Source organism: Chrysochloris asiatica, unplaced genomic scaffold (genome assembly GCF_000296735.1).
Source record: "Chrysochloris asiatica unplaced genomic scaffold, ChrAsi1.0 scaffold00182, whole genome shotgun sequence".
NCBI lineage: Eukaryota > Metazoa > Chordata > Mammalia > Afrosoricida > Chrysochloridae > Chrysochloris > Chrysochloris asiatica.
The window spans coordinates 1,153,811-1,166,496 of record NW_006408700.1 but is presented as its reverse complement, the minus strand read 5'-3'; the positions used below and the strand labels follow the sequence as shown (position 1 = coordinate 1,166,496).

At 38.8% G+C, this 12,686-nt stretch overlaps 1 protein-coding gene across 2 annotated transcripts in view; it reads right to left on the bottom strand.

The window, feature by feature from the left end:
* GRM1 (glutamate receptor, metabotropic 1) overlaps window positions 1-12,686 on the bottom strand; it is a 680,560-nt gene that overhangs the window by 132,064 nt on the left and 535,810 nt on the right. For both annotated transcript variants that reach the window (XM_006872052.1, XM_006872051.1), the window contains one exon: window positions 4,925-5,171. In XM_006872052.1, coding sequence (XP_006872114.1) covers window positions 4,925-5,171 — 247 coding nt within the window. The remainder of the gene's footprint in view (window positions 1-4,924; window positions 5,172-12,686) is intronic.

Genomic DNA, 12,686 nt, shown 5'->3' with positions numbered 1-12,686 from the left:
AGTGACTGGCTTATAAGTTTTCAAGCAGGAACCTAGATCCAGAGGGTGTGGAGGAAGGTAGAATCTTCAGTGAGTAGTATCCAATCTGTCTAGGCAGGGCTGATGAAATGAAATGCAGATAGGTCTCTTGTGATACAAAAGTGAATAATTGCTATCAGGACTGATTATGAGGGTTGGAAATGTAAAAGTAGACATTTTAGAGCAAGGAGGGAATGATTAACTTTTCAGGCTAGGAGCAGAGGTCCCTGGAAGCATCAATGGAGAAGAGCAGAGAGTGGGACCCTACCCAAAGAAGCAGTGATGCCTAAGATGGAAGCAGAGTCGATGACGTGGAGAGATGGAGCAGCTGGGAACTTTAGATCCGGAGAGGGAGAAGGGCTGTGTGTTGACGACCTGGGAGCAGGCTTGTAGTGTATACCCTTTGGTTGGTTGATGATGCATGGAGGGGATAGTAACCATGACAATGAAATGAAACACGATAGAATGAACTTAAAACTAATGTTCTCCCATGTAAACTATCACATAATTCACAATAAAACATTAAAAAAACCCCCACAGTGGGCTTAATGTAACAATTATGAGGATGGCACATGATTAGGCAGTGTTTAATTCCATTGTGTATGTGGTTGTTATGAGTTTGAAATAACTTGACACATCTAACAACAGCAACAACAATTATTTACTTCAAAGATGACTTCATGGGGTCATTTCAGTTCAAGGTTTGAAGATTTCCTCAAGCTAATATCTTCAGGGACATATGGCTTGAATAGCTCTTGAAAGCTAAGATATTCAATTTAATCATCTATAAAAACAGGCTGATGATATACCTATAGCAATGTGGAGCTCTCTTGGGGTTTTGAATTATTTTGCATGCTATTTTGACACTAAATAAGCTTTTTTCAAAAACTATTACTCTGCTAAATCATGTACTAAATGATGACAATGCTTGAGAGGAAAAGGAGGATTGGGACACACTCAAAACACTCAAGATTTTGTAACCATAAAACTCTCAAGAACCCCTCAACTTAGAAGGCACTGAAATTATCACTAGGTAAGAGCTACCTACTCCAAGTAGAGTTCATTTTAATGATGTGGATGAAGTAAAGTTTCTAGAATCTTCATTTGATGATAGGGCATGACTCAAAATGAAAAGAAACAGTTGTGAACATCTATCAATAATTGGAGAACAAAATGTACAAAGTATGAATCTGGGAAACTTTGAAGTTGTCAACAATGGAATGGAATACATCAAGACTTATATCTTAAGCATTAGTGAACTGAAATGGCTGGTATTGACCATTTTGAATCAGGCAATCATAAGGATGGCTTACTATGCCAGGAATGACAAATGGAAGATATATGGCATCTCATTCAGTAAATTTTAAGTTCTGCCAACTTCTTCAGTCTGAAATTGGTCAAACAAGCAATCAAGATATATTGATTATTACTAGTGATGTGAATGCAAAAGTTGGAAACAAGGAGATAGGATCAGCATTCAGAAGCTTGACCTTGGTGATAGAAATTATGTTGGAGGTAGCATGATAGAATTTTGCAAGACAAATGATGTGTTCATCACAAATGTCACATTTTGTTTTTTGTTTTTTCAAAAACATAAACAGTGACTATACATCGGGACCTATTGAACGGAATACACAGGAATCAAATTGACTACATCTGCTGAAAGAGAAGATGAAGAAGCTCAATATCATCAGCCAAAATAATACCAGGAGCTGACTGAGGAACAGACTTATCAGTTACTTATATGCAAGTTCAGGCTGATATTAAAGAAAATTAAAACAAGAACATGAGAACTAAAATATAATTTTGAGTACATTCCATCTGGATCTATAGAGCATTTCAAGCATAGATTTGATGTGTTGGACACTAATGATTGAAGACCAGAGGAACTATGGGATTAAATCAGAAACATCATGCATAAAGCAAGCAAAAGGTCATTGAAAGGGTAGGAAAGTAATAAAAGATCAAAATTTCAGAAGAGATTCTGAAACTTGCTTTTGAAAAAGATAAGCTGAAGCAACTGAAGGAATAAACTAAATAGATGAAGTAAAAGAATTGAACAGAAAATTTCAAAGGGTAACTCAAGAAAACAAACACAGCATTATAATGAAATGTCCAAAGACCTGAAGTTATAAAAACAAAAGGGTAAAACACAGTCAGTATTTCTCAAACTGAACAAATCAAAGAAAAAATCCAAGCCTTGAGTTTCAATATTGAAAGATTCTGTGTGGAAAATGGAGCTCCAATGTGGAGATAAACACTGCTAATCACAAGGTCGGTAGTTCAAACTAACTAGCTGCTCCTCAGAAACCCTATACAGGATCACTATGAATCAGATCCAACTCATGATACTTAACAACAAAAACAAGAAGGGCAAATTATTGAACAGTGCAGGAACTATCAAAAGAAGATGGAAGGAATACTTAATTATTACTATGCCAAAAAGAATTGATCAATGTTCAACCATTTCAAGAGAGAGCTTATGATCAAATACCAAGGGTATTAAAGGAAAAAGTTCAAGGTGCATTGAAGGCATTGGAAAAAAACAGTGCTCCAGAAATTGAACACCAACTGAAATGTTCCAACAAACAAATGAAGATCAGAAAGTTATCACTCATCTATGCCAAACTATAGAAATATATTTGTGTCTATTCCAAAGAACAGTGATCCAATGGAATATGGAAATTATCAAGCCATATCATTAATTAATGAAGAGTACAGAATATAGTCTTCGGTATGGATTACACCTTAATGTAATTAAAAGAGAAATCTTTACAATTGTGGTAAAATAGGATATGCACTGGACCACTGGCCACAAGGTAGGTGGTTGAAATCCACCAGTCACCCCTTGTAAATTCTGCTCAGGGTTATGGATCAGTACTAACTTGTTAGCACATAAACATAACAACAGACAAAAAATGACATCAGGATAAATGGCAAAAAGATCGAAGTTGTCAAAAATTTCATTTTACTTGGATCCATAATCACCATTCATGGAAGCAACAGTCAAGAAATTAAATGGTGTTTCATTAGGCAAATCTACAAAATACTTCTTTAAAGTGTTAAAGAGGAAAGATGTCATTTATAGGTCTAAGGTATACCTGATATAGATAAAGATATTTGCTTTCTCTTCATAAGCATGTGAAAGATGGACAATAAATAAGGAAGACTGGAGAAGAATCAATATTATTTGAATTATGGTGTTCATGACGAATATTGAATATTCTGTGGGCTGCTAGAAAAATGAACAAATCTGTCTTGGAAGAAGTACCACCTTAGCAGTGAAGATGGTCAGACTTTGTCTGAAATACTTTGAGCATGTCATCAGGAGGCACAAGTACCTGGGAAAGGACATCATGCTTGGTTTAGTAGAGGGTCAGTGAAAAAAGGAAAAACTCTCCACAAGGTGGGCTGCCATAGTGACTGCAACAATGGGCTGAAACATAACAGTTGTGCGGATGGGGCAGGACCGGGCAGTATTTGGTAGTCTTGTACACAAAGCCATCATGACTTACAACAGCACCTAAAAACAACACGTTTATATCTATTTCAAATCCCCAAAACCAAACTCTTTGCTGTTGGGTTGATTTCTGTAGGACTGAATGCAACTGCCCTATAGGATTGACATGGTTTCAAGTCTTTACAGTGGCAGACTGTCATATCTTTTCCTAAGGGGGAGCTAGTGGTTGGGAACCATTGACCTTTTCGTTAGGACTTGAGCTCTTAACCACTGTGCCACTTAGGTTTAATTTCTGCATGTACAATTCAGTGACATCAATTACCTCCTTCAAATTGTGCAACCATTTTCTCCCTCCTTTTCTGAATTGTTCCTCTTCCACTAACATAAACACACTGGCCACTAAATTTCCTAGTGTTTGCAGTTGCTATTGTCAACTTAGACTCATATAAATGCATCTCAATGAAGTCAAGGTTTAAGGCAGACATTCTGTATTAGTTACACTAAACTGTTGTTGGTTTGACTAATTCTTTAATAGCCACAAGCATTCAATTCCCCAAATAAATTTATTTCTCTTCTTGTTCTAAGAGACACTTTAGCAGAAACATAAGTTAGCCTGAGCGGAAGGAATACATGGATACATTTTCATTTTGTTCCTCAATCAAGCTCTTTAAGCAGGTGTGATATTCAAAATACTTCACAACCCATATAGCATTGTTGCTGTTGTTAAGTGCCATCAAGTCAGTTCCAACCCGTAATGATTCTGAAGAGCAGATGCCAACTTTGCAGTCGAGTTTCTCTTACAGCACCAGCTTTGGAATCTACCATTCAGAAAAGTTGTCAGCCTTGTGTTGGCAATGCCAGGGAGGGTCCTGTTGAGTAGGTATGACCTCTTCAGATTCTTGGACTTACAGGACGGTCTCAGTGGTTCCATGGGAGGAGTGATAGCTGGGCAGGGATAACTCTGCCCAGGGTTATAGATATCAACCAGTGAGTATTTTAACATTTTAAAAAGCTGTGTGTCTTTAGTGTGTTCCACTGGAATATCCCCACTACCCAACTGCTATCAAGTCAATTCTGACTCACAACAATCCTATATAGGGTTTCTGATAATGTATATTTTACAAAAGCAGAGACCCTCACCTTTCTCCCATGGAGCAGCTCGTGGATTTGAACTACTGACCTTGTCATTTGTAGCCTAATCCACAGCACCACCAAAGATCTTTTTAGTTTTATACATATGCCCTTGGTAATGATGAGTAGTTTCCCTTCTATTCCTATTTTACTGTGATTTTTATTGGGAATATCAACCCTGTCAGCTCTCTGGCTGCATTTATACTCATGATTCTCAGAGATCATAAAACCAAGCATAATCAGAGTTGCCATCTATCTGGTCTACGGGGGCTCATAAGGTTATTCAAATTCATTAATATAAAGAAACTTCTTTACCTTCCAGGAGCATCCCCTTTCTCATCAAACCACACCTCCTCTCCAGATACTCCAATGAACGAGGACTTGATGAGGAAGTCCAGGAGCTTTCGTCCATCAATGGGCTTCATGGCATCGCAGAGACCCACATGGCCCAGACAGAGGGCACGGTGCATGTTCTGCAGCCCATGGGCCATGGCGTAGATCGCGTTGATGACAAACCCCATCTTACTGTCCTGCACGTAGTTCTCTTCTAAGCTTTCATTGCCTGTAATGATAAAAACAGATCAGTACCAAGGCAGCTACACTGGAAACTAGACCTGACTGTTTAACTCTCAAGTGCTTTTTAGGGCTGCCAGATGAAGGGGCCCAGAGGAAATAGTCCCTGGTGTGGTGTTGTTGTTAAGTGCCATCGAGTCGATTCCGACCCATAACAATCCTATACAGGATTTCCAAGGAACAGCTAGTGAATTTGAACCACCAACCTTGCAGTTCAAATGACTTTGCAGTCTGACGCATTAGCCCACAGCGCCACACCAGGACTCCATATACTGCGGGTTATTTCGCTGGACTGCAAGGTTGGTTTGAACCACAAGGTCGGTAGTTCAAGCTCACCAGCTGCTCCTCAGAAACCCTATACAGGTTGCTGTGAGTTAGAAACCACTCTAAAGTACTTAACAGCAATAGAGGAAGAGAAAATCTGCTGCAAAATACCTCTTCAAGGTTTTAAAAAGCAAAGATGTCACTCTGATGACAAAGGTGCCTCAGACCCAAGAAAGTTTTCAATTGCCTCATATGCATGCGAAAGTTGAACCATGAAAAAGGAAGACAGAAGAGGAATTGATGTTTTTGAAAGACGGTGTGAGTGAAGAATACTGACGTACTGTGGACTGCTGAAAAAACAACAAATCCACCTTAGAAGAAATTCAACCAAATGTCCTTCAGAAGTGAGGATGTCAACACTTCAACTCTCTTAATTTGTGCACATGACCAGGGAAGAGAAATGGCTAGAAAAAGACTTCATGTTTATTAAAGTAGAGATCGGGGAAAACGAGGGAAACCTTGAGGGAAATGGAGTCAGATCATATCCACCACAAATGACTCACGGAGCTGCCAACGGCCCTGACTATGTTCCATTCTGTTACGTAAGGAACACAAGGTTGCTTTGAGTCAAAGTTCAGCAGAAAGGGAAGAGGCAATGGCACTGCCAAAAGCCAAGTTGACTTCATTCAAGTTTTATACTTGTGACTGAGTCTAGTGTATTCTACCTTCAAACAGTTCATTCAATTTCATTTTCTGTACCAAGCAATGATATCATACAGTCAAAAACAATCTTCACAGAAATGAAACTAAAGAACTTCCAAATATTATAAAAGAATCCTGAAGGAGTTGTGGAAATAACTTAATACTTCTTGGTTTTAGGAACTTCTATGATAACCACTAAGGAGCTCTGGTAGCGTAGTGGTTACGAATAGGGCTGCGAACCTTAAGGTCAGCAGTTCAAAACTACTAGCCACTTCACGGGAGAAAGATGAGGCTTTCTACTCCCGTCAAGATTTATAGCCTTGGAAACCCTGTACACGGTCGCTATGGGTCAGAATCTACTCGACGGCACTTAACAACAACAACAATGATAACCACTGGACTATGAACCACAAGGCCTGTGGTTCAAATGCACCAGATACTCTGCAGGAGAAAGATGAGCCTTTCTGCTCACACAAAGATTTTTAAAGGCTAGGAAACCCTATACAGGGTCTCTATGAATTGGAGCCTATTCAACAACAACAATGTATCCCAACAGCATTTTTGGTAACCTCTAGGACTCCTGTGTAACTTTGTAAGATAAGAACCAGGCTGCTAACCACAAGGTTGACTATTCAAACCTACTAGCTGCTCCTCAGAAACCCTAGATGCTATGAGTAAGAATGGACTCAACTGCACTTAAGTTGAGGCAGGCAACCCATAGTTTACAGTAATTCAGCTTGTTCATTATCTGACCCCTGATATTTTCTTTTAGCAATTTCACTATTTTATCTCTAGAGCCACAAAGACTCTGAGATGGAAGAACTAGGTGGCATAAATTTCTTCTCATACAAGGTTTGCAGCTCAGAGAGATTTAATAACTCAATAACTTTTAATAATATTTGATAACTTAATAACTCAAGTAAAATGTTTCCTGATGAAGGATTTGCATGAAACATTTAATTTTAGCCTTTAGTATCAACCTGTACATTTCAAAAGTCCTTCAATCATGTGTACCTATGTTACAGGGGATCAAAATCCCCCTCATTGACAAGTAGGGTCACAAGAACAATATTGCCTTAGTTAGACAAGTTTCATATTAGAAGTTTAAACTTTAGAACTTACAAATACACAAGAAATTTGATGACCAATTGGATTTGCTAAGAAAAAGATAGGCGTTTGGGGAAACAAAATATATTTGGAGCACAAAATTGGCATTCATTAGAGATCTTACACTATGTTACAGAAACTTGCTTTTTTTTAGTGGATTTCCCTTTTCCCGCTTAACTAAAGGAGCTCTGGTACTGCAGTGGTTACAAATCGGGCTGCTAACCTCAGGGTCCGCAGTTCCAAACTACCAGCCATTCCACAGGAGAAAGATGAGACTTTCTGCTCCGGTAAAGATTTATAGCCTCGAAAACCCTGTACACTTGCTATGAGTGGGAACTGACTCCAAGGTTCTTAACAACAACAACTTGACTGACAGTGAGGGGTCTCTGTGATGTATATTTGTGGTTCTAAAAGGGAGGAAAGTTGGTGAGCTCAGCTGCTTTGAGGTTGAGGACTCCAGGAAGTTCCTTGTACTACTCTCTAGGGGCCATCTTGTTTTCCAGCCTAAGTAGGTAACTGGTGTGGCACTGTGGGTTGCAATGCGCCAGACTGCAAAGCCCTTTGAACAAGGTCGGAGGTCCAAGCTCACCAGTCAATCCTCGGAAACCCTATACAGGGTTGCTATAGGTGGGAACCGACTCGACGGCATTTAACAACAACAGCAACAAGTAGGTTACTGGGCACTAAGGTTACTGTGTACCAGAGTATTTAAAAAGTGAACACAGCCTAGTGTGCTTAAAGAAAACAGTAAAAAGTATTGACTTTGATGTTGTGCTTGAAATTAAATCACAATTGTCTAAGAGGTCTGTCCACAGGAGAAAGATGAGGCTTTCTGCTCGTGTAGAGTTCCAGCCTAGGAAAGCAGATACAGGGTCAAAGCATGAATCAGAACCAACTCCATGGCATACCACCAAGGGGTCCAGCTAATAAGCTGATTTATTTAGATGCAATTAAAAATGTGAAAAATATTTATTTTCATCTACCAAGGAGCTCTGGTAGCGTAGTGGTTATGAATCGGGCTGCGAACCTTAAGGTCAGCAGTTTGAAACTACCAGCTACTCTGCAGGAGAAAGATGAGGTTTTCTTCTCCCGTAAAGATTTACAGCCTCGGAAACCCTGTACAGGGTCGCTATGGGTCGGAACCGACTCGACGGCACTTAACAACAACAACAACAACAAGGACCTAGGACACTTTGAAGAGGAAAAAAACACATTTCTAACTCATCTTCCAACTTTCTTTAACAGGAAATTGATGAAAGTGTTAATTTGCAAAAGTGATATTTTCTCAATTCAAAATAAAGTTTCTTAAGAGGAAGAGAACCAAAGAGGACAGTTGCAAATAAAAACACACAGAGGAAGTATGGAAGGTTATCTATAAAACAGAAAGCAAAGATGCTCCTTGCCAAAAATGAAAATTAATTACAGTAGGGTAATTTACGTTTGTCACGGAAAACTGCTGGCCCCGAATGCTAGTTTTCCTTCCACCCATTTCAATCTCATTTGTTGTTGTTGTTGTTGTTAAGTGCCATTGAGTCAGTTCTGACTCATAGTGAACCTGTATAAGGTTTCCAAGGAGCGGCTGGTAAGCTTGACCGCTGACTTGGTTCAAACCGACCTTATAGCCAACTGCTTTATCACATAGCGCCATGCCAGGACTCCTTCAATCTTATTGTGTGTTGTTCTTATGTGCCATCCAGTCAGTACAGACTCACTGTGACCCTATGAACAACAGAATGAAACACTGCCCAGTCCTGATCCAACCTCACAAAAGTTGCTAGAGCTCATAGCTGGTGGCACTGTGCCAATCCAGCTTGTTGGAGATCTTCCTCTTTTTCTCTGTCCCTCCACTTAACCAAACTTGAAATCTTTCTCCAGGGACTGGTTCTTCCTGATCATATGTCTGAAGTATGAGAGACAAAATCTGGCCATCCTGCCTCCAATGAGCATTTTGGCTGTACTTCTTCCAACACAGATCTATATGTTCTTTTAGCAGTTCAGGGTACTTTTAATATTCTCCTTCAACACCATAATTCAAATGTATCAGTTCTTCTATGGTCTTCCTTATTCACTGTCCAACTTTCACATGCATATGAGGTTATTGAAAATGCCATGGCTTGGGTCAGGTGCACCTTAGTCCTCAAATTGGTATCTTTGCTCTCCAGCACTTCAAAAAGATCTTGGGCAGAAGATTTGCCTAAGACATTATGTCATTTGATTTTTTGACTTCTGCTTCCATAGTGTTGATGGTTGATCTTAGCAAAATGAAGTCATTGACAACGTCAGTCTTTTCTCTATTTATATGGATGTTGTTTTTAGTCCAGTAGTGAGGAATTTTGTTTCCTTTACATGGGGTGCAACCCATACTGAAGGCTGTGGTCTTTGATCTTCATTAATATGTTAAGTCATCTTTGCTTCCAGCAAGCAAGGTTGAATCATCTACATAATGCAGGTCTTCCTCCCATCCTGATGCCATGTTTCTCTTCATATAATCCAGCTTCTCAGATTGTTGGCTCAGCATACAGATTGAATAAGTGTGGTGAAAGGATACAACCTTGGCTTTTACCTTTCCAAATTTTAAACCATTCAGTGTTCCCTTTTTCAGTTTGAACAACTGCTTCTTGGTCTATGTACAGGTTATCCATGAACACGATTAAGTGTTCCAAAATACTCATACTCCGTAGCTTGTCCTGATCCACACAATAGAAAGTCTTTACATAGTTAATGAAGCACAGGTAAACATCTTTCTGCTATTCTCTGCTTTTAGCCAAGCTCCATCTAACATCGGCAATGACGTCCCTAATTCCATGTCCTTTTCTGAATCGGACTTACATCTCTGGAAGTTCTCTATCAATGTATAGTCGCAGTCATTTTTGTGTTACCTTCAGCAAAATTTTACTTAGATGTGATATTAATGATGTTGTTCAATGATTTCTATATTCTGTTGGGTCACCTTTCTTTGGAAAGGGCAAAAATATGAATCTCTTCCAGTCAGTTGGTCACGTAGTTGTCTTCCAAATTTCTTGGCATAGATGAGTAAGTGCCAAGTATGGCATCAGTATTTTGAAAGATTTCAATTTGCATTCTATCAGTTTCTGGTGACTTGTTCTTTGCCAATGCCGCCAGTGTACCTTGAACTTCTTCCTTCAGGATCATTGGCTGTTAATCATATGCTACCTCTTGAAATGGTTAAACATCGACCATTTCTTTTTGGTTAAGTGAGTGTATATTCCTTTCATCTTCTTTTGATATTTTCTGTATCATTCAACATTTTCCCATAGAATCCTTCAGTACCCCAAATCAAGGATTGATTTTTTTCTTCAGTTCCCTCAGCTTGAGAAATGCTTTGGTTTTCTAACTGCAGTTCTTTGCATATTTCATTATAATATTTGACTTTATCTTCTCAATATGACCTTTGAAATGATCTGCTTAGCTTTTTAAGTTCCTCATTTTTTCTATTTGCTTTAGCATCTCTATACTAGTAACACAGTGGTTTTCATTCAGGCCGCTGATCTCACGGTCAGTAGTTCAAAACTACCAGTGGGGTTCCGTGTAAAAAAGATAAGGCTTTCTGTTCCCATAAAGATTTACAGCTCAGAAACCCTATACAGGGTCACTATGAGTTGGAGCCAACTCCATGGCACATAACCACCACCACCACACTGGAGAGCAAGTTTTATAATCTTTTCGGACATCCATTTTGTTCTTTTTCTTCTTTCTTGACTTCTTAATGATCTTTTTTTTCTTCCTTCCTTTCTTTCTTACTCAATCTTATTAGAGCAATAAAATATATGAATAAATATCACCTCTGAATGTTTAAACATTAAGCCTTTAAAGGCTGCCCCAAACTCCAAATTGCTTGAGGTAAATATCAGAGCTTGTATCAGAAAAATTATCATTAGTAAAAGAAAGAAAGAAAGAAATGAGTGACAATAACCTTAGTGCAGCAGTCACCTAGTGGCAATACTGAAGAATCCATCAGAAGATACAGCTGTTACAGGGGCAGACTGGAGGAAAATAAGAGAATGAACATAAAGTGCTGTTTACCAACTTTTAGGTACAAGCCTATGGCCTCTGATGTGTTGATACCTGCCATTTAAGATTTATTATATGAATAAAATGATGTGGGTATTTCTAGTACAAATGTCTTCAGTCAGAGCTGTCTAGAGGTCACTTCTATCCATCAGAACACAGTTTCTGCAAGAGTGCAACTGTTCTCAGATTTCTTTGAGATTAAGGTACTTTTGATCCATATTTAGGGCAATCATAATTTATCATGTAACCTAGGCCACTCTGAGGAATGATAGTGGGTGTTAGTGATAATTACAGATTTTCTTTGCTATCCAAATGTAAAGGATTCCTATGAAGCATTTCCAGAAGTTACAATGGTGTACAGCAAAAAACAATTAGTATTTATTTATATGGGAAACATTTTTTGAGTACTCCCAGACCCCAAACCCAACCTATCAAATTATGCCAAAGACCACATAAAACCAAAAATAATATTGATACATTATGTCAGTGCCAATAATACAAGAATCTGGGTTATATGAAGAAGAACTTGGCATCAGGATTGGAGGAACACCCATTAACAACTTTCAATATGCAGATGCTACGACCTTGTTTGCTGAAAGTGAAGAGGACTTAAAATAGTTAATGATGAAGATCAAAGACCATGCCTTCAATATGAGTTTCATCTCAATGTAAAGAAAACAAATATTCAAACAATTGGACCAATAAATAGCACTATGATAAATGGAGGAAATATTGAAATTGACGAAGACTTCATTTTCTTGGTTCCACTATCAACACTCATAGAAGCAGCCATCAAGAAATTAAAAGATGTACTTACTGCATTAGACAAACTTGCTGCTCAAGATCTCTTTAAAATGTTCAAGGGCAAAGACATCAGTTTGAGAACTAAGGTGTGCTTGACACAAGCCATGGTATTTTCAATAACCTCATATGTATGTGAAAGCTGGACAGTGAATAAAGAAGACCATAGAAGAACTGATGCATTTGAGTTATGGTGTTGGACAAGAATATTAAAAGTACCAAGGACTGTTAGAAGGACAAGCAAATCTGTATTGGAAGAAGTACAGCCAGCCAGAATGCTCCTTAGAAGCCAGGATGGGGAGACTTCATCTCTCATACTTCAGACATATTATCAGAAGGGACCAGTAGCTAGAGAAGGACATCATGCTAGGTAAAGTGGAGGATCAAAGCAAAAGAGGAAGGCCCCCAATGATATGGATTGGCACAGTGGCCGCAGCAATGGGATCAAGCTTAGCAACGATTGTGAGGATGGCACAAGACTAGGCAGTGTTTTATTCTGTTGTACACAAAGTCAAAATTAATAAGAACTGACTCAACGACACCTAAAAGCAGTAACACTAGAGTTCACAGTTCCAAGTTATGACAGTTGAAGTTGAGA